The following is a 26,316-nucleotide window of genomic DNA, read 5'->3' on the forward strand; positions in this document are numbered from 1 at the left end:
GTAGCTACTCTGAGACTGCCAAAGGGGCTCTGATCTCTCTGCCCGCTGGTAGCAAAGTTGAATGTCTGTCTTTGTTCGTCATTCGTCGCTGAGCTAAAATACCTTTTTAATGGCAGAGAAGATCATCCAGCTGATTTAGTAAACTGTCTTCCATACTCACTCTTTGCAAGTGAGGACACGGATAGAATCCAGATAAAAAGACTGTGGAAGCTAACGCTAAGGAAACAGTATCCATCATTCTAGAGCCGCAGAAGCCCCTTCTGTCTTTTTCCCCCTGCTCTTCCTCATATGCACCAAAAGAACCCCATTATTTTAAGGGCCTAAGCAGACTTAAGACTTTTCTGTGATAAGCTGAAATCAGAATAGAAACAGATTGATTTAAAAGTAGGGACCCTGTTACCCAGATCTTAGCAGAACCACAGAATATGCAGATCTCTTCTTCCAGTTACTGTATTAGCTATAGAAAAAAAAATACTTACTTCCAGAATTGCAACTTGAGTCTTTTCTAGCTCATTGACCTTTTGGTCATGTTGTAGTTTCAAACCTTCAAGTTCAGTATTTTCAAGCTCCAGCATTTCCAGAACATGTTTCAGTTCTAGTAAGATGAAAGAAATCGAAGGTTATGACAAGCACATTCAATGCATTCTATTTGCAAAAAAAGGCACCAAGGAAAAATTAAGACTATACTGCTATCATCCCTGTAAAAACTCTTCACGTGTTCAACTGCCATGTCAGACACGCCAGGTATTATATCTGATGCTGTTCTACCAGCAAGCTGCAGGTCCCTAGGCCTCCTGCCCTTCCTGCTCCCTAGGGAGTTACTCTGGGACTGAGTATCTGACTGAAACAATGAAAGAAAGTATTTAAAAAAAAGTACAAAAGTTGCAAGCTGTTGCTGCTTATACTTTCCACAATCCGACGGGACGTAACTGCTTGGAAGGAGACTCCTCCATTTTCCCGCACATCCCAATGTTTAATTCTTCTGTGAACGTGGCACAACTAGCTCATGTCCCTAACCACGCAGCGCTCGAGTGTGACCTGAACTGGTCAGCCCTGACAGCAGATTTGTTTACTTTCCTCTCTGACATGAAAAACTCCCAAATACAAAGCAGCAAAGGGTATCAGTCAGCTCTGCATAAACTACAACAACTGCAGGGAAACAACAACAACTCTTTCTCTGCAGTTGTTCACAATATTTAAAGAGGAGTGAGGAACAGAAGACGGCAGCGATGCACAAGTAAGAGCTCAGAGTGCATTTCTTCCCAATCTGCACAAACCACTATTGAGTAAAGCCAGGGACATACCTATCTTATGCCTGCTAATTTGTCCGAGTATTCCTTGAAGATTTTCTTCCTCTTTTCCAATATCCTTCTTTATGAAGGAAAGCTGTGCTCTTTTCTCATTGATCTGGACATCCAGCTCTTTCCTCTCAGTATTAAGCTCTTCCAGAAGTCGTTTTATTTCCTGTGGAAATATATCAGTGTTACAAGGAATGCCATTATTTGCCATTTTAAATAAAGTTTTCCTTTAAATAGAAGTTCTAAATATTTATAAAATTTAAGAAGTCCGTCACAATGTTCTGGTCAATTTAATCCCAGAGTTTATAGTTACAGTTAATGGTGTAAACAAACAAAAAATACCTAATATTTAGGTTAAAGTCTTGCTTGTTGACAATTTAAAGTGGTAATCTTGCAAAGATTTTGATCTACAAGTCTGACCAGAACACCGTTATTCAAGTGAACAATAGGTAGGCCTTAAAACAGGAAGTCAGACAAAAAGCCTCCACAAAAAAAACCCCACAAAATGTAATTTAAGCTTGATGCTTTGTTTTTATTTCAGACAGAAAGGAAGTACAGAATCCTTTCTAAGCAAACGGGGATGGAGACAGAGAGCTGACTTATGCCAGCTTTGTTGTGTTTTACACAGACTGATCAGACTGATTTGCCTTGGAAGCTGCTTGTCTCGGCAACAGTAAGTCATTCGGAGACTTCTATTTAATATAATTTAGTCCTCAAGGGACCAATTCTGTAATTGCTACTGGAACTAGGGTGTTCCACTTCTTATTTGTGCATCTGGACCAAGCTCTTAGTCACACAAAACTGTAAACTCGCTTGTTCTATTTTTCAGTGGGTTTGGGGAGGTTGTAGAAAGCAAAACTGATTTTGTGGAAACTTTATGGGATGTTTTTGATACTTCTATCCGTTTGCTGTTCTTCAGAGAGATAACAAATTGAAAACTCATTTAGAAAAGTTACTCTTATTTGGCGTAGTTTTTCATTTGCTTCAGTCTCTCCATCTCGAAGAGCTTCTTTGAGGTCACCTTTCTTTTGAGAAATACAGTCTTGAAGGACACGGAGCTCTTCTTTTCGTTGATGTAACTGTTGCTCCAGAAGCAAGAGCTCTTGTTGCTGAGCAGTAATCTACAATGCAGAAGTTTAACAGAAGAAGCATCTGACGGCTTTTATTTTTGTAGCTACACACACGCACAAGAACAAGCGCAGTACACTGTTCCCTGACAGAGACTTATTTGAATCGCGTAACACGTAAGGATCCCATCGGAGCAATGAGCTTCCGTTGCTAAACCTGGATAATATAGCCAATACTGAAGACTAAGTTCTGATCTGGACACTGCAGTCCTGTACCTCAGAGAGTTAAGTTTCTTATTCTGAAATGCAGTAAGAATTGTCATAGAGAACTCTGCAGTAACCTTTATTATGCAGAAACGCCAGTGAGATTGCGATCATACTTATTATGAGACAAAACAAGGAGAATTCAAATTACCAACATTAAAATAAACTTAAGAATTAAATTCTTCAGACAAGGCAGTTCAGAACTTTAGACTCTTCTCAGCTTTCCATTACCTCAAAACCAGTAAAATTGATAGTCCAGAGTTAATAAGATAAGCCTTACCTGATCTTTTAATCTTTCCAGTTCGGTTTTCTTGCCTTGAAGAAGGTTTTCTGCTTCTCTAAGGATTTGGAGGTGATGTTCTTCATTACCTTCTGCAACTTTAATATCTCCTTGAAGCTTCTGAAGACTGACAGGATAAAAACATGACTCAGAAGAAACAAGAACACCTTAGGCAGTAACTTGTTGGAGGAGGACATCTTTATTTTATCTAATACAGTTTATGGTAAATTAAAAATACTAACCTTTCAGTTAGCATTTCTATCTTCTGGTTTAATGACTGGAACTCAGAGTCTCTTGCAGCCACCATTTTGTTGATTTCCTTCAAAGTATCTTCTTGCTCCCTCTTATGCTGTTCTAAATCCCTTGTATCTGCCTGTAATAACCTAAAGAAGCATTTATGCCTTTTCATATTAACATTTTAACAGCTCTCCCTCTCCAAAAGCACTATCTTGATATTTGAAAGAATCTTGTTCGTCTCCTCATCCCCATTTGATACAAATTCACAAGAACAGTGTACCTTAATTGCTGATCTGCTTTCACAAGTTTAATGGCCATTTCCTGAGCCCTTCGCTCTAGCTCCTTTGCCTCAGTTTCAGTACAGGACAAATGCTGTTTGGCATGATTGTACTTTTGAATAGTGTCTTTAGTCTAGAGCAAAAATTGAAGATTATTGAGACAATACATTCCCATCTTATGTTTTCCACATCCATAACCTGCAGGCTAGCTGTCTAAAGATGACCTCCTCCTGGCTTGAATATTCCACCTGAGCTTTCTCCCTTTGTATACCATGGAGTAGAACCTTTTCTCCTCTCTTGTCCAGAGCAGAAAAGCTTCCTCCTCTTTGGGAAGGACTGATACATTTTCTTTTAGCACAGGTTACCCCATGACTTATTTTCACATAGAAGCATTTTAAGAGGCTTCAGGTTATCGAAGTGAAAAAAAACTGCTTAGACAAACAAAAATCCTCTGCTTAAAATAATCTTAATGCAACATGCAATTCTTCTGCACTTAGAGTTATGGCTTTACTTACCTTCCCCCGTGTGCTCTCAAGTTCCACTTCAGCTTCTGAAAGTAGCCTGTCTGCCTCTCTAAGCTCTGCTCGTCGTTTCAGAAGAGTCTTCTCTATACATTCAATTTCATCTGCAATATCTTCATGATGTTTAAGAGACTTTTCTAACTGCAATTCTGCAATGAGGTGGTCAGAATACCCTTCAATAAAGTCCCTAAAAAGTCAGGAAGAAAGACACGGAATTAAAATACAAAATGCCAGAGGCCCGGAGCCTCTTGAAGTTCTAGTCCATCACACATACTATACAGACGAGAACATTAATTGTAAACGAGTCAAAATAAACTTCTGTTGGAAAAGAGCTTGGCTATTTCCACAGGCTTGCTTTAAGTGCGTTCTAGTGCAATATTCTTACTTGCGTTTGTTATGTTTTTGAGCTGCTCTTTGTAGCTCTGCTACTTCACGTTCCAACTCTTCTCTTTCATGCAGAAGGTCTTCAATGTTTTGATGCAATTTTTCCGCCTCTTTTTTGCATTTATGCTCAGCTGCCTCAGACCATTTATCTTTGTATTTCCGAGACTTTAAATAATACACAGCGTCTTCTAGCCTTGAGACTTCGCTCTCCTACATGCAGGAAATAGAACAATAAAATCAAGACCTATTTTCTGTTTCAGTCCTCCCGAGACACGGGAGCAGCTACAGACAGCAAGACCAGACTACCAGCCCTGAAGATAGAGCATTCTTATCAGCAAGCTGTCTCAGATCCAGAACCTTCCTAGCAGAGATTTTTTTTTTTTTTATTTTTTTGAAAAACTGGACTAATCTAATCAGTGAAAATGAGGGCTTGGGGTTTGCCTTTTTTTTTTTTTTGAGAAAGCATACATTAAAAGATGCTCCTAATCCATTCATAAGTCAGTTGCCTATAGTTAAACCTGCAGCTTACAGCTCTGTATCTTACCAAGTCATGATGTTCAGGCACATTGCAGTGAAGCACTCCAACAGGAATGAGCGGGACAGTGAAGTTTGGAGGAAGAGGGCCATAAACAACCTGGGCTCCCACAGGAGGCGGGCCATAGATAACAGATCCAGGAGCAACTGAACCTCCACCTGCTGCTGCTGCGGGAGGAGGGCCATAAACCACAGTTCCCGGAGGTACAGGGGCACCATCTGGAAGGACTGTGTAAATAACTGTACCAGGTGGTGGTACAAAAGGAGGCTCTTTGGGAACATGAGGTTCTTCATTTCCTTCACTATCTTCTTTCGCTCTTCTATCTTTACCAAAAGAAAGAAAGAAGTTATTTTTAATCACTTTTTCGGTAAAATATATTCTTCAAATGCACATTTTATAATAACACACATTCTATGTAATGTACAAAAATTAATAAACACTGCTTAAACTGAATAATGAGTTCAACAGTAAAATATTTGTAATTCACTCATGCACATCAAAAAAATTCACTCTGAACTCTAAGCAAGTCCATCTTTAGTATGATCCTAAACATTCTGAGACCACAAGACTGACTTACCTTTACCAGAATTTGTTTTGTACAACCTATTTCTGACTGGTGAATAAACCCAACATCCTCCCTGATTGGGGAAGTCTGCCTTCCTGCACTGCCTCTCCTGACCGCACCCTCTTCTGGGTGGGGATGTGCCAGAACACAGTAAACAAACTCCAGAATCTTTTGTGCTGCGGGAAGCGGGAGTTGAAGCCTAAAGAAAAAAAGAATATGTGTTAATCTAGAAATAACAAATCATGTAAAATAAATGATTTGTTTCATTCTAAAACATTCTAAAGCACTGATTTTTCAAGAACAGGCTATGCATACTCTGCTTTCTCTCACTTGCAAGCATGATGCTGCTTTAAAAGCAAGCACTAAATATATTTTAACAATATTTCTCTTAAACTCAGACAGATGCTGTTTTGCAAGAAATGTTTGTCCGTAATTTCCCCTTTTAACCTTTACCTAAATGAATTTATAGTACTGCATTTTGAATAGCTGCATCCAAATTTTATGTATACTAGATTCCTATTACTGCGCAGTAATAGGCATTATCAGGGAACATTTCTGTATGTGTTGCTTCAGTATTTCTCTTATATGCCAGCCAATATTTTTTCTTAAGTTTCTCCCAGACCTAGCAAGTTTATAATGGACTTTCCCATATCAAATGGCTTTCCACATAATAGGATTTTTATTTCTGACCTGTGATGATGGCATGTAATACCAGTATCCCCTTCTTTTCAATGGATCCGCTATACTGGTAATGTAATCATTCTGGTATGAAAGCACATTTTTGAGTGCTGCAATTTCATCTTGTAAGTTGTCAATTTCATCTTTGTTACCTGTAAATTAATCGCAGTTTTATAGGCATATAAGGCAAATAATTAAGTCATAAACACTGCATTCAGCTTTTCCCTCATTGTTATCCTGTTAATCTGAAACAATATTAAAAAAAATGAATTGGGGGAAACAAACTAAACGTTATTATATTGTGATGTAGATATATGCGAGCCCTTGCAAGTTTTTCATTTTAAGATTGTAGAAATACAAGTTCACATATAGGTAACTGATGCTCATTCTTCCTGACACATAGATCTCTGACAATGTTCTAGAGCAGTATAAACTGAATGCATAACACAATTAGTGTTTTCTAAATAGTTGTAAAAAAGTATTGTTAATACAAACTCGTGAAAACTAACACACTGTCATTCTCATTTGCAGACTGAGGCAGAACTTAACTACATTTCCAAAGGTCACGTAGCACATCAACTGGCAAAGCTAGAAACCCAGAAGCGCTAGTGCCACCGCTGGTCCTTAACCATCCATTTCCTCCGTCCTTCACATTTGAAGCAGCAAAGGCCCACACACCTCACGTAACTGCACTCTGTGCGTTTCACACCGACTGTGAAAAGTTACATCTTGCTGTTTGCTTCATCTACGTAGATACAGAGAATCCACTGGAGCACAGCGATTTAAGGACTGAATGTATCCTGTATAGGAACTGTGCAGGAAGGTATCCTGAACAGTTTATTCTCCTAGAATAAACTTCTAGAATATTCTCCTAGAATAAACTGCCAGAGCTCTGAACAGCTTCTCAGATCAAACAGTGAGAAATACAGAGAAGAAAGTGAAGTCTTCTGCATCCATGCTTATCCGCAAGAAAAGGAGAGAAGAGAGATCACCTGTCCCGATGTTATCCAACAGCCATCTTAAACGGTCAATTTCTGCTTTTTGTTGCTCCATAGCTTCATTTAATTTATCAATTTCAAACTTCTGAGAGCTTGATGCAACAGTCTTCTCACCAGCTTTCTCCATTTCATGCTGAAACTATTTAAAACATAAGTTTAAATCAAAGAAAAGCACTTCAGTTTAGACTGTGCTAAAACTTTTCAGACATGCCCATCCATCCCTACAAAAATACTCACTCAGCAAAACACACGTACCACTTGGATGCAACAAAATTGTTGTTCTCCCCCCCCCCCCCCCTCACGTGACCAAGGCTTACACACATAGCCACAGAAAGGCACCTAAGTGAACAGGTGATAGTTTTCCTTAAAAGTCAGCTATTCTAGTCAGCGAGGTTTTCATTTTGTTCTTTGGCAGACGTCAGGGGAGGGAAGAACATTGTGACTTGGGAAAACTTGAGGAAAAAGGGCAGGGCAGACACCTCTAAAGATGGCATTTGCAGAAACTCACTGAACCAATGTATCTAAGTATTTTATCCTCCTCATATAATACAGAGCAACCACCACCGCAACCTACTTGTTCTTCCTTCTCTTTGAGGAGTTGTTGTAACAATTCTATTTCTGCTTCTGCTCTGGCAAGATCCCGAGCTGCACGAGCTGCCTCAGCACAGAACTCTTCGGCTTCCTCAATCTCCTAAAATTGAAATTTTCGTTTGAGCTTTAGTTTGCAAGAATGCTTCACAAGCTTGCAGATGTCTCCTGCAGCTTTGTGAAAAGCTGACTAATAAGAAGGATCAGCACTTGTCTGTTCTGAAATTTCAGAAACTGGCCAAGTTTATGTAAAACAATGTTTCTCCTTTAACTTTACAGTATTTCTACAGAGGAGATGCTAGTATGTAGCCAAAAATGGCTCTGTTTTGAAAACTTGAGCTCTAAGAACAAACTTCCATAGTCCCTTCTTTTGCTTTTCTATCTTATGTAACAATGTATTATCCGTTGTTTGACTTTCAATTAATAAGAGATTAAGCTTGCCTCTCCCACACCTTGTAATACGCAGCAAGAAAGCCTGTCCGTGCCCAAATTTACTCAGGCATTCCATCTACTGTATTTCAAGATGAGACTCTGTCCGAAGCAAGAGCTCCTGTACAGCAGGACAATTCAGAATAATGCTTTGAAGCTGAATTTAAAAGACAACATCAGGACTGCTCCCATTATGATGGCATTAGAAAGCACTACTTATATCCAAGCAATTAATTATCAATGTTGATTTACCTCAGCTCGCTCCTGATTAATTCTGAGAACAGTCCCATGAAGAGCCTTTAGCTGATTTTTAGCAATGGAGAGCTCTGTGGCTGCCAGTTTATCCGAAGTGATGATGGCTCTCTTTAATTCTTTCAGTTCTTTATCTAGACTGACAAATTGAATTTGTGCCCTGGCATCTTCTATTTTTTTCTGAAACAGGAAAACAATAGATTTTATAAGTTTTAAGTAAAAAGAGCACGGAAGAAAGGCTTTCTGTTGGCATGACTTTTTTCCCCACACATATCCCATTTCGTATGGTATGCAGAGAAATATCAGGAAAAAAAACCTAAAGCAAGGACAACCAATAAAATTTAAGGAAAAGAAAGACGTTATATTTAACCGCTGTGTTCCTTCCTGTATTTGATTTATCTTAGAAAGCAAAATAATTCAGAAGTTTCTGAATCTTCTTTTCGTGAGCCAACACAGTGCATGGACTTGTCCTTACTCATTCCTACCCTTTTCTCTAAATCTTCCAGTTGAGCAAGAATAGTCTCTTTCTCTTCATCTGCCTCTTGGAGCTGTTCATCAGCAAGGCCCTGAATTTCTTCCATGCTCTTTATTTTTTCATGTAAACGTTGAATTTCATTCTCTAACTGATGGACCTTGTTCTTATTCTGCCTGTTTTCAGCTTTAACCTACAAGTGAAATAAGTTAGAATGAGTAGCCAGAAATCTTTCAACCAAAAGCCACCCTACTTTAATGACTTATAGAAATAACTTTTTGGGAAGTGCAGTTACCAGCATACTTTGTACCAGAAGAGAAAGGAAAAAGAACTGCTTTGCCACTTAACTATCACATTTAAAACATGCCCAAGTTATTTTGGTAGTAGTATGTATAGTGATCTTCCAGGGAGGTTACTGGCTGTATTTTTCTACCTATAATTAAACTGTTTGTTATCTCTGAGACATATCATTGAGTCTAAATTCTAATTCACCAATTAGGCAAAAATCATAAAGACTATTAAAAAAAAAAAAATAATCAGACTCCACTGTTACATGAACACCAAAAAGTGGGTCTCTCCTTGTTATCATACAGCTAAAATTAGAGATCGCTTGTGGAAGTTTTAATGCACATTAAACTCTTCTCCTCCAAGCTACATTTTTGCAAGCTTTATATAATAAAAGCCGACAAAAGGTTGCAAAGGAGCCCGTGTCCTGTCAAATATCCGATTTAACACTTACTGAAAGCAAGCAAGAATGGCTGATGTATTTAACTAACCAGAATTTCACAGTATACACAGCACGGAAGCGGTCAATTATTTGTTTCCCTCTCCAGAAGCTTTTGCCTGCTTATACCGTTTCTTTATAATAAAAATCACTACGTGACACACCTTTGTGCACAATAGGAAAATCAAAACTCTAATAATGGTTAGTATTCCTGTTCTAATCACAAGTAACAGCATCCTGCTCTGATGTGAGTTGTCAATGTTTCTGACAAGCAAACGTATTCAATTTGTCTACCTTCAGTAAAATTATACTTCTCTGAAAGATGGAGGGTGGCAAAGCTACATCCGTAGTGAAACTTGATCCTTCAGCTGCAAGTCACAGTTTTTCAACTAAGCCGAAATTGTCTTACTCTTGCTTTTGTTGTTTTGATACGTGCCTGTCTATATTTCTCCTGTACTTCTTCCAGTTTTTCCTGCTGGGATACCATTTCTTCCTGCAATTGTCTCTGTCTAGCCCATGCTTTCTCTTTTTCCCTCTGAGCATCAGCAAGGATGTCATTAAATTCTTTCTGCAGATTTGCAAGGCTTTTCCCTAGAACATCAGCTGAATTCTGACATCTGAAAGAGAAACAATCCAGATTCCAAGACAGAAAATAGAGATTTTAAATTGCGGTACCAGATAACGAAATAATGAAGCCTAATACAATAGTGCAAGTTTAAGACATCCAACGTAAGTGAATTCAGGTGCAGCACTGAACACGTTACACCGCACAGCCAGAGCTCCACCCTGGCTCTCTTTATACCATTCTTTGTTTGTTACCATTCTTTGTTGCTGGGGGCAAAGGGGAGGGGGGAAGTTTCCCCTGCCCCTTGCAGTGAAACCCAAGAGGACTGCATATTTCCCTCAGTAATATAATTACTGAGCTCAGGTGATGTTCTCGTAACAGCCACAGGGTGCTGAAGTTCACGTTTGAACTGCCCCAAGTTGCACTCAGTAGGATGCAGCACACGTACCTCGTTGCTCTCATGTACTTACCACTTCCACACGCACAAATCTAACACTGTACTTTTATTTTACTCACTTAATCTCTCCAGCTCCTGTCTGAAGCTTTTGCTTGAGTTCATTTATACGAGCTAAGACTTCCTCAGGATGAATTAAGTTACCAACCACATGGTTTAGCTGATTCTGAAGATCTTTAAGCTGTTGTTTCAGGAGATTATTGTCTCCCTAAAAAAAACAAAGACAAAAAAACCCCACCCGTACAACCATAAGCAAACAAATGCACAAATGATAAAAGCTAGAATTTTTAATACCTACATCTGTTTTGGGGTTTTTGTTGTTGTTGGGTTTTTGGGGGGTTGGCAGGGGGTTTTTTTGTTTGTTTTTTCTGTTTTTTAAATAAAGGGTCCAAATATTTTTTTCAGTGCGGCCTGAAACAATACCAACAACAAGAACACCCCAAAAATATTTGCCTTTCAGTTTCCTTTATGTTGAAAAGTATTTAAATGCCAGTTCAAAAATGATCTTATCCTTTTCTTAAACTAAGTACTGTCTTTACACAAGCAAAGCCCACTGGCATACAGAAGCCCGTCACACTATCTGTCCATAACAGAGGATGGAACGATGGCAGACACTGTCCCAGCCACTAGACCAAGGAGTCACACTTGTCCTGGCCCCATTGCTCTTGAACTCTTCTCTGCACATTGGCAAGCTTCAGCAGAAACGACAGTGCTAATGTCTGGTGAGGATCCTTTATAAACTCTTCCTGAAGTGGTGAGGCAGTTGGACTAGATGTTCCTTGTAGGTCCAAGCCAAATGAACTATTCTATTCTGTTCTGGTGGTCACTGTATCCCCCGAGGAGTACGCAAGATAGCAAAAAAGCGATCTGAAGGATACAAAGGAGGACTGAACCCAGCCTTCCCATAATGAGGGAAACTGCTTTAATCACGCAGCACTTAAAAGAAAAAAAGAGGAAAGAAAGAAAAAAGGGGGGGGAGAGTGCCAGCCATATTTTGAAGATCTTGAACCCAGTATATTACTCTTGCCTAGAGAAATCCTGTTGACTGAGCCTTTCAGCAGCTTTAGGAAGAGGAACACTCACTGTCACAGATCAGTTTCTAATCTCGGGTGAGGCACTGATCAGGGACAGTATATTACAGTAGAGGTGTTCCTGCACACCTATGCCATTCATGAAATGCCTTGAGTTCAGGGATCACAAGCTCTGTTGCCTATTGTACTTGGATGCCATTACTGTTTTGTGGCAATTAAGTAAGATTCCTCAGGATCACAGCTTTAAAAAGAGGCAATAAATTCTGCTTTAGGTATTGGATCAGTTTCTAATTCTGCATCCAAATAGTTTTCTTACTGACATGTACTAGATGAAGCTTGTGGGAAATTAAGATACATATAACAATTTATCAATTGCTCTGCAATATGACTGAGCAGCTCTGAAATTATTTCAAAGGTCAATCTAAATATCTAAAATGGACACATAAAAGACTATGATGTAGGATCTCTGGACAAGAAAATTAAAGTCAGGAAAAGTCATAAATACTACTGAACTTCAAAACAAGACTCATACAGAATCCTTTAAAATTCTTATCACTTTCCCCTTGGGGGCGTGGGGAAACATACTGCTTATCAGGTAACTTTTTAAAGGCAACAAATACTTCACCTGCAATTGTTTGAACTGAGAAAGGAGCTTGTAATTTTGTTGTTCCTTCTCTTCTGCTAGTTGTGCTTTGGTCAGAGCATTCTCTAATGCTTGCCTTTCTTTTTCAAGTTCAGCTTGCAGGGCTGACAGTTCCATCTACAAACACAGAAAACCTTCAGGTTAATATCCCCACTCCCAACCCCAACCTGTCACCCAAATACACAACAGCTATATTTCTTAAAACAATAACAATATGACAACACCTCCTAAAAAAAACCCCAACCAAACCACCCCAACCATCCCAAATCAATCCATCACCCTATATATGTAACAGGTGTATTTCCTAAAAACATCATCATTATCATCATCATGACTTGTAGTGTAAATTCTAACCTAGACCTAGCATGAGCATGTCCCACCCACCAGGTAACTGACAGACTTACATTTTATCAGCGTTCTGCAGAGAGCTTTCAAGTTTTTCCTGAAAAATCAAAACTAAAAGACTTGGAGGGGTTGGGGACAGAACACCACACTTTCCTGGTTTGCAATTTCATTTCTGCCTGCAATCTGGAATGTGCAGTTGGAATAGGTCTTGCAAAAAAACCCTACCATGTTGATTTCTGATGAATGGAAACTGAACCAAGACAGTAGTTACTGTACATCATCATACACGAATCCAAATGAGGATTTCGGGGCACACCTAAACCAACAATTATTTGCAAGTCAACACTGGAGATGTGGTATGGAGGAAAGTTTGGTCGTCCCTCGTCCCGGGGTACGTTATCCCTTTGGCAGCATAAAAGCTCTGTTCTTACCTGGCTAAGTTGTTTCAGTCTTTCCAACTCTTCTTTTTGCTGATTGGCTTCAGTGTCTCTGTCTCTTAGCTGGGCTTCCAGTTCAGCCTCATAGGCGCTGATGTCCCTTTGTGCATCTCTAAGCGATTCATTTATTTCTCGCTGCTCTTGGAGTGCGCTCTCTAGCATTGTAATTTCCTGGAATTGTACATTCATTTTAGAAACATGTACACAGGAGAGCCAGGATTTCTTAAAGTACATTGCCTCTCTTCCTCTATTACTCAGGAACTCGACATCAATGTGACAGCAGATAGATCAACATAGAGACACTAAATCACTGAACATTAAAACTTAAAGCTAGGTGGCACTACTACATACAAAGGTCAGGTCAAGGGTGCTACTGGGACAGACTGTACAAAAGTCTACACTCAAGTTAGAAAGGTGTAGTTTAAAGTGATACAGACATTTGTCCCTGGTATTAAGGTTTACATAAAACTCATCAGGATACTAAGACAGCTGATGGGACAGACACAAGCTAACAACACGCACATCCTCAGCTAGTGTCCAGACAGTTTTCACTAATGCAATTCACTATATCAACGGCAAATCCGTTTTTAGTCATATCTGAAAGGTAAAGCCTGCATTTCTGAGACATCTTCCATAAAGTACAGATTTACCGTATGTCTCTTGTAACTGGTTTTAAAGGCCAAATTCTGTTCTTAATGTGCGTGGGCACATCTAATTGAAGTTAGCATATAAAAAAAATTTATTTTTTCTACGGAACTGTGCTTTGCTATTCCCAATTTGGTCATTCTTAGGTATCTGAATTTGGGAAGAAACATAGTATTAAGCCTTACTTTTCTCATATTTTCTGCATCCATAGCAACTATTTCCAGGTTGTTTCTTTCCTCCTCTAGATCTGCCAATCTTTGTAGCAAAGATTCTTTATCCTTCTGCAACTCCTTACATTCATCATTGGCCTGTTTTGCCTGACACTTAACACTTTCCAGGTATTCCTGTAATCCAATGATAATACTTTCTAAATCCCTTTTCAGTGCTTCATTTGTTGCTATTTGACCTGCAGAAATGCAAAACAAATTTGAGATAGTTAGTTAAGAAACCATGCTTATTTATGAAACAAACTAAACTGCCTTTCTTAATCTTAAGATGTTCACCTATTGAAATACATAGTAACAATAAGTAACTAGAACTCAACCAGAAAATGGCATTTTCTGGTTTGCCTTTGTCTTTCCTTCCTCCGGTATCACTCGCAAAATGCCTGTGCTGCAAGTTCCCATATGACCGTATTAACCTGAGCACTGGAAGAGTTAAAAATAAAATGCATTCCCACCCGCCACCTAAGATGACATTTACTACCTTTACACCTAAATACATTTTGTTTCAATTTTTATATTCATATTCTTTTCTGGGATACTTACTTTCACATAGACTAGGTATGCAGTAAATGTATACATAAGTTTATATTAAGTCAGTTTCCAAAACTCAGAGGATCAGACTGATGCACAGAATGGAAAAGACACTTCTATAGAGGCTACAATCGTATGAGTGAATCTCAGTCAGCTCGAGTACTAGCTATGTAACACCTCGTTAATATTTTAAATCATTATCTGAATTAGAAATGAAAAGACAACATCATAAGGCTATTGAACAATCAACATTTCACTCATACAATTAAAAGCAGAGTAATCCTTTCTTCTGCTGTGACAACAAAATTGCAGGTTAAGTAACCAACAAACCACTCAGCTCAGACTTGATCAAGGGCCTTCCTGCCTTGACATTTTGATCCTGAACCCCAGAGCAACAAATCAGTCACTTAGTCCAAGCAGTTGCTTGCTTCCCCCTGCCTTAAAAGAAAGGGGGGAAAAGAAAAAGGGGGGGGGGGGGGGGGGAAGAAAAAAGAAAAATCCTGCAAACTACTCCACCCCCAGTCACGTACAAATGAGGTGGCTAAAAAAAAAAAAAAAATATATATATATATATATAAAAAAAATGTACACGAAGTCTCCTTTTAGATCAGTTAAGAATAATTTTCAACCTCTTCCTATACATTCTGTATTTAATTTAAGCAAAGATAAACAAAACTGAATCCTCAATTCAATTGTCATATTATCCTAGATACAGTATTTCTTGTAAGACAAAAAGAAAAACTTACCATCAGTGAGCTGTTGCTCCAAGTCCTTGATTTCCTCAGTTTCCTTAGCAATCCTAGAGAGCATCTCATCCAGGCGACTCTCAAGCTGTTTGTAATGTTTGTTCATTACATCAAACTGCTGTTCTTTACTCACTTTTTGAGCTTTCATGTGAGCCTGTAAATTAACAGTTGGAAAGGTAAAGTGGAAGAACATCAGTACAGATTTAAAAAGTCAAATCAATATTTTAGCTCAGTTCTGCAGTGCCTCACTACCAGCAGTAAAAGTCACAAGTGCAGCACATATTGTGATGCTTGGGTGGTTTTTTAGGTGTTTTTTTTGTTTTTAATATTTTTCTTCACTACTGCCCCGCAAAGAATCCCAGATAGTCACACAGATTGCCTGCCTAACAGCATCATTAGTAGTCTCCCCCTTGCCCGGGCATGACGAATAAGGCCTGCATTTATACATTATTACTCATGGCTACTACCTTTCTTCCTGCCTTTACTTTTTGTTATACCATTTCCTCTTTCAGTCAAGAACAAACATGATTTTCTCCAGAAGCTTTAATCCTGTCATCCTGCATTGCCTTCACAGCCGATGATGCTTTAGAACATGTCAGGCCACCACCCAAAGGAAAACACTCCAAACAATCAGACAGTCAGGCCAACTTTATAGCTAAGATTTACTTAAAGCAGATTTTTTTTTTTTTAAAGAATATTTCTGGGAAATACACTGTACCCGCAGCTCACACAGACGTTGGTCAGGACTTCAGGCATTTTGTATGAATTTAGCTGATTGTTTCAGCTGCATACAAAACTTGGTTATCAACACACTATAGCGCTATCTGTTTCTCACTGGTATGAAATCACTCACAAATGACTCAAATGCCAGAAAACTTAGAAAAATATAGCATCAAACTGTCATGATAAACAGCACCTTTTCCTACTACTCAAAAACAACAACAACAAAAAAATCGAGCTAGCAGTAGAAATTTTAAATACAAGTTCTCAGAAAAATCACTTCTGAAGTTGCTTCTCTAACAAGAGTAATGGGTAAAAGCAGGTCTTTCTGTATTTTTAATGTATTAAACCGGCAGTTATTTTTAACATTCACATTAGTACAATTCAAGTTGTCACCCTGTTAAAGACAAACTACCAGTCGGCTTTCAAAAGTGAAATTTCAACAAGTAAAACCCAAGCAGCGGCGCTGCTGCTGAGTCATTTCGCTGCAGCTGCTGAATGTCACAAGAGCGCTGTTTAAAAAAACCGAACACTTACAGCTTCGCCTTTGTCTTTCCTTCCTCCGGTATCACTCGCAAAACGCCCTACCCCTGATCTAGGGTTCATTTGACTACAGAACCGGGATCTTCAGCACACAACGCGGCTGAGCAGGGTCCCCCGCCTTCCCCGGGCGCTGCCGCCGCTGCCCCCCGCCGCTCCCCGGGCTGGAGGCGAGGCGAGGGGCGGCCTGGGGGCGGGCGCGCTGCTGCGGGGGCCTGGCCGTGACTTCGGGATCCCGCCCGAAAGGCGCACGGCCCTGCTGCTACTGAACTGCTCAGGGGAAAAAAAATAATTAATAAAACGCATTTTTCAAAAGTGCTTGCAGGCCTCAGCTGAGAACGGGAGCCAAGCATCGTCTCGCTTTGCATACTTGAAAGCATCAAGCTGAAAAAGCTCTCCTTTGAAAAGACACAAGCTTTTTTAAAATACTATTAAAAAATTCCATTTCATTTTAATTTAAAATTCCTATAAACGTTTGCTGTACCTGAACACAATTAATAACTCAGAAATGAAAAGTCTCACTTCCCTGGAGAACAAAAAACCCGAGACTATCAAGCCAGAGCTCTTCTTGGCGCAGCCAGCTTTGCCCCAACCCTGTAACACATCCCTCTGAGACCCCCTGAATCTGTCAGTAACGACAGGACTGCACGGGACAGCAGAGAAAGGGCATGAGTCCCCACCAAAAAGGCAAATTAGAAACTCAGAAGAAGTTCAAAATTAGAACTATTCCTTGAAAATCGATTCTAGTTTTAGGATGCCGGACTACAGCGCAAAGCCAGAGCTGCTGCTGCCTTCAGCTGTCTGCAGTTCGCAGGTCGGAACACTCCCATCAGCTGTCACCGCTCCGGCCAGGTCAGCTACATCTGCTCCTCCAGACAGCATTTCTAGGCTGACCTCTTGCAAACAGCCTTTTGTGCCAAGGCAAGAGCGTCCTGACAAAGCAGGACGTCAGCTACAGGCCTGTAGCAGTTACACAGACCTTTAAAAATCTGTAAGGCCAGCTTCTATAAAAAGATGCATTAAGGATTTCTTACACAGAACTTGTCTCCAAGGCACTGCACAGCATGTTTTTGCAAAGCATAAAGATCTAGTTCTTAATGTCCTGTACAGCAACAGCATTGAAAATTACTTGCCCAAGGGTTTTACCAAAGCCATTTTTTTGGCTTTTGTTTTGGTTTGGTTTGTGTGGGTTTTTTGTTTTGTTTTTTTGTTTGTTTGTTTTTGTTTTTTTTTAATTGTGAGGACTTGTGTGATTTTCAAATGATAACAGCTAAAGAAATCGACAAATAGCAAAAGAATATATAATTCATAAAATAGGCACGACTGAATGGTACTCTGTTAAAGCAGCCTTTACTACATTTCTCAGTAGATGAATATGTGCAGTACATAACAACTTAAGATTTCAGTTCTACTTACATGTCTTGGATCTTCAGGATTTACAGAAGCAAGAGAATTCTGCAAGTCTTCAAGCTGTTTCTGTTTTTTCCCCATTTCTCTTTTCTGTTTCTCCATTTGTTTTTCCAGTTCTAAAGCTTCCTTGTGTAGCTGATGCAGGGTTTGTATCTTTTCACTCAATTGCTGTTCAAGACCTTCCTTGTCGGCCTGTGACATCTGGAGATAGCATCAGGAGGTTGAGTAAAGCAGTTTAATTGGAAATACACAGCTGATCGAGAACATTTTTAAAAGTTAAATCAGACTGCTAGTTTAGCCTAACACGTTGCCTAAAAATGATCTATTCATTGTTTTCAATCTTCTTTATTTTTTTAAGATAACAAACTCATAGGATTTTCTCAAAAAGAGTCAGCAAATAGAAAGACAGTTTGCTTATGGTAACTAGAAATTTCATAACGTCCGTCTACTGTACTAGGAAACGCCAGAACCCACATTTTGACCACCATCCTAAAGCGTTTTGTTTTCAAACAAGACTTCAAAAGTCTCTTGTATAATTCCTTCTTGCAGTCTTGAGAAGACTCTCTGGAATGTCTTTTTTTTCCTCCCACAGTTATGACTTCTTAAGTTAAAATATGGAAGATCCTGGTCATTGATTTTAAGGCAAGTTTAAAGACTAAAAATAGCAATAATTTATGACAGTTGTTGGAGGAATGGAAGATAAACTTTTAGTTTAATGCTGACAAATGTTTTTAAATTCATTCTTGCTGCCAATTATGTAGCTACATTGCTTATTATTAGCTGCACAACTAAACCTACAGAGTTACAGTCCTTCCTGAAAGGCCTTTTCTGATAAATGAGAATATATTGAATCCATGCAATTATATCGAGAGGTTAGGTAAAACCTCCTTCCTCATGAACATGTATGCCATGTCACCAGCACCGCTTATGGTGTTGTGCCATTACTCTGTTACTTTCTGCTCTGTCTACTAAGCCTTTAAGGAGCTGTAAGCTTCTGGTTATTGGAACCGAGAAGATGATACATTCAAATTCAACCCCAAGTCTCCTGCTGCGCAATGCAGTGACCCCTAACTGTCCACTTACGGCAGTACTCAAGTCTGTATTCGTGTTCTTCCAAAGCGGTCTGGGGAAAGTTAACAACCATCAGCAGCATCATGTACAACATGTTTAGATGCAATTAATTGCACTACAACTCTGACAGCTTATTTATAAACAAGCTGCCAAAAGCCTGTAAGATTTTTCTGATGCGTGACAAATGGATTTATGTACGTACAATGGCCACTTTAAAAAAGAATGGAGAGAAAACCAGTTAGATTTTCTACATCCGCACTGCTTCGAACACTTTCCCTTGCTATTCACGTAGCAACTTCTTTACATACTTTTTTCTGAGCCAGAGCATCCTCCAGTTGTTGCAATTCCCCTGTTACTTTCAAAACTTGTTGCTCTGCATTTCCTATTGCACTCTGCAGTTCTTCTAATCTTCTTTGTGCTGCAGACAAAAAAAACCCCAAACAAACAAACAAAACAAACCAAAACCCCACAAAATACATTATAACATTCTGTATAACATTGATACGCATGTGTTCTGTTAACACGTTAATCAGAATGCATTTTCTTAAAACAGTGATAATCAAAGCTAATACATTCTGGTTTCTCAAAAAGTACTTCTAAGGTTTTTTTCTAATGAGTCTTACACAATTAAATTAATGCATCAAATATGAAACCTCCCTAGCATTCTCTTTTCAACAGTATTTAATCCTTCCATCCTGAGTTATCTTAAAATATTATCAAAAAGAAATTGTAACAGTTTTGGCCCAAAATGCATCAAGTACAGTGTGTAGAAATTACAGCACTTACAGCCTTTGACACACTACTGCTATTCTTATGTCAAATATGTGTCAAGCATTTAATCAGTGGAATAAAATACATTGGTATACATATTTTAATTTTTATGTGATAAAAATTAAGATTTTACCTGAATGGATCTTTTTTTCTTTACTCTCTAGTAGTTCATCTAGATTTTGAAGCTGCAGTTTGAGCTGGGGTTTCCTACAGAAGTCATCTTCATCTAGCTGCATTTTTCCAGTCTCCATCTGCTGAGCTTTGTTAGCAATGTAGCCTTCTCTTATAAACATATTTCTTTTATACCTGGCCTTACCAATGTATGGGCTTTCACCAGGTACATTATCAAGTTCAATATCCTGAAATGTATGAAGCAAGATATCTTTATCTCAGAAGTATGGTTGCAGTCAACTTGTAATATACATTTCACTCTTAAAAAGCGTATCAAGGAAAAACAATTTGAAATTAGAATAAATTAGAAGAAAACAGACTACACTTGACTTGTTTGGCCTTGAACATTCTTGTTATTTTATAATGGAATTAAAACCAAACAAACGCAATTGGAGTATGAACAGCTTGTTGCAAATGGATAATGCAAGTGGATATTTAGCTGGGGGAATTTTTCTCAGTATTTTAGATTTAATAGTAATATAAATTATACTTAGCCCATTACATTGTTGCACTTAAACTTTACTCAAACATAACTTAAAAAAACCATTCGTAGTTAATGATTACTGATCTTTACATTTCTTGTGCAGACTCCTTTCATTCAGGCATCTGTACAATTTTTTTGCAAGTATGACAGAGGTAAGCTCTGCTAGGAGAAAAAAAACACAGAAAAGGGACAGAAATTCTAACACCCTCTAACTCAAGAACATTCTGACTTGTGGAATTCTCCAAGTGAAATGGCCTCCAAAATTAAGCCACAAGAAAGGACTATCATTTGTTTGGTTAATAATCAGAATGAAATGTTTGTTCACTAACTCTACTTAGCTAAAATACAGGCATATCGGTATGTATACTAATAGTCAACACATTAAATGCCACTCAGATTCAGTTTAGTTCAAATCTTGTAACATGATTTTAAAATGAATTTTTTATATTTCATAACTAATAATGCTGAATAAAGCAGTATCTATTAGAATGATTAAAAAAAAAAAATTAAGTTTTCTACTTTCCAAGTTGAAAAGCAAGAGAAACAGCAATGAAAAGATCGATTATTTTAAAATTATTACCTCTGACGGAAAATAATTTAACGGCTCAAATTTTGCATCAATCTTATAAAACGCCAGTTCCTGCTCCAATTCATACTGCTTCTGGCAAGCGCGGGTTAGCTCCATTGTCTTCTGCTTTAACTAATAAACCAGTAAACAAAGTAAGTTCCATTCATTCAAGTGTCATCATTATCACACACATTTCAAGTCAGTAGAGAGCAGGGCAAAGACATTAACTTTGAAACAAAGCTCACATCAGAAAAAGTTAAGATGTATTTTGGATCAAAAATATCACAAAGTGCAACTTTATTACAAGATACAATATGACAACTAAGAGCAGACAAGAATCCCACAATTAATATAGCACAAACAATCACATGAAAGGCCTTTTAGGTTTACATGCATCAAAGGTTTGAAAATAAATTTGTCACTAACTTAGGATAAAAAAATAATTTGGGTATAATCCTTTAGCAAAATCTGCGCCAAATAACTGATGTATTTACTGCTACTAATGAGCAGTGAGAACTATTAACACTCATTGTCTGTAAAAGAAACAAGCTATCTCAATTGTCAAGTGTATAGAGCCTATGCATTTCACTTTAGCTTAACCTTGTGCTAGTTAGGTTTTGAATTTTTTTTTTTAAATAAAGGTCCATCATGTGATTTCTTTTTAAATCAACTTTTCACACTGAATACCTGAGGGAGAACATGCAGCAAAACTCCAATAGACAGTGGAAAGCAGGACTGATAGAGGAAAAGAAACAGAACAGACTGGAATAAAGGAAAGGCTTAAAGAAAGATTTTAAAAACTGATATATGTCATGCAAAAATTAGCTGTGTATCAGAGAAGAAGGAAGGGGGAAAAAAAAAAAAAAAAAAAAGAAAAATCCAGACAATTGTATCCAAAACCCACAGTGAATATAAAGTCTCACTGGAACACTTTATACAAATGTTCCTACTTTAGTAAACATGCAAATAGATCCTAGAAATAAAAATAACCGTGCAACCCAGGAGCACAGTGGGGCTACCTTTAGTGAGGAATAAAGGCTCTGCGGAAAGGGAACTGTGACAAACCAATACACCAGCTAAAGGAAGAAAGAAGCAAGCGAAGTTTGTCATCCAGAGGATAAGAGTGGGTTAAGTTGCAAAATATACGCTGCTAAATCTCACTATACTGAAAACTACATTTCAGACATCGGCTGCTGGTTAGTGTGTGTGTGTTCACAGAAGAAACAGCTATGGAAATATTAGCTATAGAGATTCTGAAGGATAAAATTTGAGAGGACAAGTCTAACAAGTAAGGTAGAGCCCATATATGAAGTTCCCATCAGGTCATTCACAACTGAGTGCTCTCAAGTTAACAGGACTTTTTCCAGGACCCCCGTACAAATCTTGCATTTTATAGCTACCAATGAAAGATACTTGTCAAGCATTAAGATTTTAGGATGATGTGAATAAAGTACAAGTAAACTAATGGACATTACCCTAAATAATAATCAAGGGGTGTTACTGACATACAACTTGTATGCACACCTCGTTTTTGTAAAAGTATTTAATCTTTTCCCTTATTGCAGCAGCGCTTTAAAGTCCAGACAACCCAGGAGATCAGGACATCAGCAATTTAGCAGCTAGGGGACACTTAACCTTTCGTCAACTGACGAAATCTTAAACAAACAAAGAAATGACTAGACACAAACAAATAAGTTACAATAAACCATCAATTACGAGAGTGATACTGATTGCTGGTTCAATATACTTACTTTTTTTCCCACAGAAAGAATATTGAAGAACTACTGGTCAAGGAATAATCACTTTCTGAAAAGTTGAAGTGCCTAAGTTTTGCCTTTCTTCATTTTAAACATAAATCTCCAGCCATTTGAACTCTCACATTGACAACTCTGTTTCTGGCAACAAAACTATTCTAAATATTTACTTGGTGCAAGTGATTATCTTACCAATTCATTTTTGGTGTCCAGATCCCTCTGTAGCTCTTCATAGCTTTGTTTCTGTTGCAAAGTCTTTTCTTTTAATGATTTGTTGACCTCATCTTGATGGTGAAGTTGCTCAAGCACTTTGGACTGGTTAAGTTTAAGGTTCTTCATCTCCTTTACTGTGTTTTCCAACTCTCTCTCTAATTTTTCTATCTCTTCTGAAAAACAAAATAATAGAAAAATTAAAATAGAAAATCCTCTCCTCCTAAACTTAAAGTTTTGTGTCATTCACTTTAGTTCTAACATATTACTATTACCTAAATTAAACCTCTCTAGAGCTTCCTGCCTGTCATGGTTTGTCACTGGTTGTCCATCCAAGTTTTCCAGTGCTCGCAAGTGGAATATGGTGTACAAGCGGTAGTGAGGCAGCCTTACAACTGGATTATCAGCAAGGAATAGGGAAGTCAGGTCTTGTAGAGGCTTTAGTTTAGCTATATCATGGAGCTAAATCAAAGACAAATGGAACAATGATTAGGCATCCTTTCAAGATCAATTAAACCCCCATTACTGAATTTCTGATTGTATAGTATGTTTTATGTTAGGTTCATCTCAAAGGATCTATTTTAATGTTTATGCTAAAGTGGAATCTCTAAAAACCTACCAGAATACACAGTACTATGACTAAAGTAACTTACTAAAATCAAATTGTTTCTTCTATGAAAAAATACCACTGCAAAGAGGGCAAATTTCATCAAGCTTGACCTTGGAAATTTCCAGATAACAAGGCCTGTGGATATATATAACTGTCCGTTCCCTGAGACTTATTCATAAGAAAAGGGAGCTTTTATCATGAGGAGTACTCAAACAAAGCTGGTTCATCTCTCCTCCTAAGTAGCATGACTCCTTCAGGAATTGTATTAAGTGACTTTATTTCATAGACAACCTTTGGTAGCTGCAAAACATGGAAATTAACGTGGACCACGGAAATAAATCTAGTCATGTCCTAAATACAAACTGTAAGTGAATAGATTACTTACAGGTCTCCAAAACCATGTAATTAACTTCTCATAAGGGATACCACCAATTACATGCAAAAGTCTTCACATTTTCACCAAGTTTTTCCTAAGTTTCCAAAAATTTACAATTTCCTGCACAACATAATATAGGTTTATGCTTTGAATATCTGGCACAGAAGGAGAGTTTTTCTGATAAACAACTTTCTTCGGCTCACAATGGCTGTATTTCACAACAGACTTTGTGGAAAGACACTCAGCAATTATTGAGGGTAAGTGAATCACTGTAAATGTACCAGTTCATTTCATTAAAAGACTCTGAACAATTATTGTTCGTAACTATAATCACTTACCGATGATACTTTATTCTCTTTCAAATTAAGTATGCGCAGGGATCTCAGTTTCTTCCCTACCCACACAGGAATATGCTCAATGTCATTCCCTGCAAGGTTCAGCTTTTGTAGATTCTGCATATGTTCTATACCTTCAATTTTACTGAAAATAAGAAGAAAAACATAACTTATCATGAAGCATAGCAAATTTACAGTGTAACTGAGGCATTATCGATAAACTACAGCAAAATCTGTCTCAAATAATTATCAGCCAAGGAATTAGCAAAAACAGTTGTTTACTGCCATGGACTCGCAATCCAAATTAAACTACACCAGCTTACTTCCAAGTACTACATGAAGACAAAAAGAAAAAAAAATTCACAGCAAGACTTTGTTGCTCGCTGTGGCAAAACCTTTACTTTTACATCTCTTAACTGCAATATTAAAATTATGTTAATGTGTGGTAATTCTATTTTAATATGGAAGTTTTGTTCCTTTTCTCCTAAGAATGTTACGGGACACAGATGAACCAAAATAAAGGTGGTTTTTTTTTTCATAGAATCATAGAATCGTTTAGGTTGGAAAAGACCTTTAAGATCATCGAGTCCAACCGTTAACCTAACACTACCAAGCCCACCACTAACCCATGTCTCTAAGCACCACATCTACATACATGTTTCCATACAAAGGAAGGATCAACTGTAAAGTGACAGTGTGCAGAACTGCATTTTTTAGTGTTTTCATTAAAACACGATATGGCTAATGAGGAAAACATACTAGGTTTTAGTTTACTTGGGCATTTATCTAAAGATATGAGTATTATAACTCAGTACAGTAGAATACGCTCTTGTGACCATGCTTTTTTTGAGTAGGAACCAACTGTATATAACTAAAGTCTGAAAAGATACAGCAGTAGCTAAAAGCTACTGTGACCTTTTCAATTCCTGTCGAGAGAGGAAGTTGTGCGAATGCAATGTGTAGAAATGCTAGTGTCTTGCTTACTTCCTACTGTTAAATTCTCCACTGAAACTGCAGCTTCTCTACTGCAAAGTCAGTCCCATGTAAAGATCATAATTCACTAACAGAAAAATTAAAGGAAACAAAGAATTTTGTTATTGCCTGCACCATTACCCTTCAACATTTTTATACCACTCAGAAACGATACCAGACTCTCAAAACAGTGAAAGTGAAAAAGCAATTTAGGGAGTTTACAGCCTGCCTGATCAAGCCCATTCAGCTTTCTCTCCTAAAAGAAAACTTCTTGTATTTACCTGTAATAATATGCAGTAAAAGTTTAATTAATTTTTTAATGCATTTAATTGGGTTATTGTACAGTCCTCATTATGGCATCTGGAAACTTGCATCTCTGGCTTGGTTTCCTAGGAAAACAAGTTTAACTGCAGCCATGGTACACTAACAGCACCCTCCCAGAACTATTTATCCTTCTAATACCTAAGAGCTTGTGCTTTTTAAGATCTCACCAAAGCTTCTTAGTCTCGATATACAACCGATGTGAAATTCACCTTAACTGTTCACACCTGTGAGAGAACGCACTTAAACAACAAGAGAATGTCAGCTGTATTGTGTCCGGGCTTACCAAAACCATTTGTGTTTCTGCTTACCTGATTTTGTTGCAAGACAAATTGAGTTCACGCAACTTCATCAGTTTATCCAACTTCTCAATCTTCTCTATTTGGTTGTTACTAAGATTTAGTGTCTCTAGTTTATAACACTTTTCCAAGTTTTCTATGTACTATAGAACAGAAAATAAATGCATTACCACTGCAGCTTTATTAATTTTTACTTTTTGAAAAGAGAAAGGCAGATTTATATTTTTAACAACCACCTATTCATTGAAAAAATACAAAGTATTCTAACATTTTATTCATCACAGTTTCACTGTTGCATTTTTAAACTCTGCTTTAGGTACAGTCTTCTATAGTATTGGAAGAAGAAAACTAGATTTTAGGTTTACAGTGGACCAGTCTCATCTACATAAAAGGGAAACTGCCATAAAAAAACCCAAACACACACAGAAACCAACACAATCCAAAAGCTAAAAAATTACACAAATGGATGGTGTTCTAAACTTTGTTCTAACTGATCCAAAATTTTTTCTTTTG

General features: G+C 37.9%; 1 protein-coding gene across 7 annotated transcripts in view; it reads right to left on the bottom strand.

The window, feature by feature from the left end:
• CNTRL (centriolin) overlaps positions 1 to 26,316 on the bottom strand; it is a 37,277-nt gene that overhangs the window by 8,270 nt on the left and 2,691 nt on the right. For 5 of the 7 annotated variants that reach the window (XM_082327409.1, XM_082327404.1, XM_082327403.1 and 2 more), the window contains 29 exons: positions 25,816 to 25,946; positions 24,215 to 24,356; positions 23,166 to 23,352; positions 22,873 to 23,066; positions 20,939 to 21,058; positions 19,837 to 20,062; positions 19,241 to 19,350; positions 17,868 to 18,062; positions 15,192 to 15,345; positions 13,876 to 14,096; positions 13,040 to 13,216; positions 12,246 to 12,380; positions 10,652 to 10,797; positions 10,007 to 10,187; positions 8,860 to 9,039; positions 8,375 to 8,554; positions 7,680 to 7,796; positions 7,100 to 7,244; positions 6,120 to 6,259; positions 5,442 to 5,628; positions 4,874 to 5,187; positions 4,331 to 4,539; positions 3,940 to 4,132; positions 3,427 to 3,557; positions 3,152 to 3,292; positions 2,910 to 3,036; positions 2,255 to 2,419; positions 1,305 to 1,464; positions 480 to 595 (listed from right to left, as the gene is read on the bottom strand). In XM_082327409.1, coding sequence (XP_082183535.1) covers positions 480 to 595; positions 1,305 to 1,464; positions 2,255 to 2,419; positions 2,910 to 3,036; positions 3,152 to 3,292; positions 3,427 to 3,557; positions 3,940 to 4,132; positions 4,331 to 4,539; positions 4,874 to 5,187; positions 5,442 to 5,628; positions 6,120 to 6,259; positions 7,100 to 7,244; positions 7,680 to 7,796; positions 8,375 to 8,554; positions 8,860 to 9,039; positions 10,007 to 10,187; positions 10,652 to 10,797; positions 12,246 to 12,380; positions 13,040 to 13,216; positions 13,876 to 14,096; positions 15,192 to 15,345; positions 17,868 to 18,062; positions 19,241 to 19,350; positions 19,837 to 20,062; positions 20,939 to 21,058; positions 22,873 to 23,066; positions 23,166 to 23,352; positions 24,215 to 24,356; positions 25,816 to 25,946 — 4,824 coding nt within the window. The remainder of the gene's footprint in view (positions 1 to 479; positions 596 to 1,304; positions 1,465 to 2,254; positions 2,420 to 2,909; positions 3,037 to 3,151; positions 3,293 to 3,426; positions 3,558 to 3,939; positions 4,133 to 4,330; positions 4,540 to 4,873; positions 5,188 to 5,441; positions 5,629 to 6,119; positions 6,260 to 7,099; positions 7,245 to 7,679; positions 7,797 to 8,374; positions 8,555 to 8,859; positions 9,040 to 10,006; positions 10,188 to 10,651; positions 10,798 to 12,245; positions 12,381 to 13,039; positions 13,217 to 13,875; positions 14,097 to 15,191; positions 15,346 to 17,867; positions 18,063 to 19,240; positions 19,351 to 19,836; positions 20,063 to 20,938; positions 21,059 to 22,872; positions 23,067 to 23,165; positions 23,353 to 24,214; positions 24,357 to 25,815; positions 25,947 to 26,316) is intronic. The other 2 variants (XM_082327406.1, XM_082327407.1) reach the window with 2 other exon arrangements.

This window comes from Platalea leucorodia (assembly GCF_965183815.1).
Source record: "Platalea leucorodia genome assembly, chromosome: 15".
NCBI lineage: Eukaryota > Metazoa > Chordata > Aves > Pelecaniformes > Threskiornithidae > Platalea > Platalea leucorodia.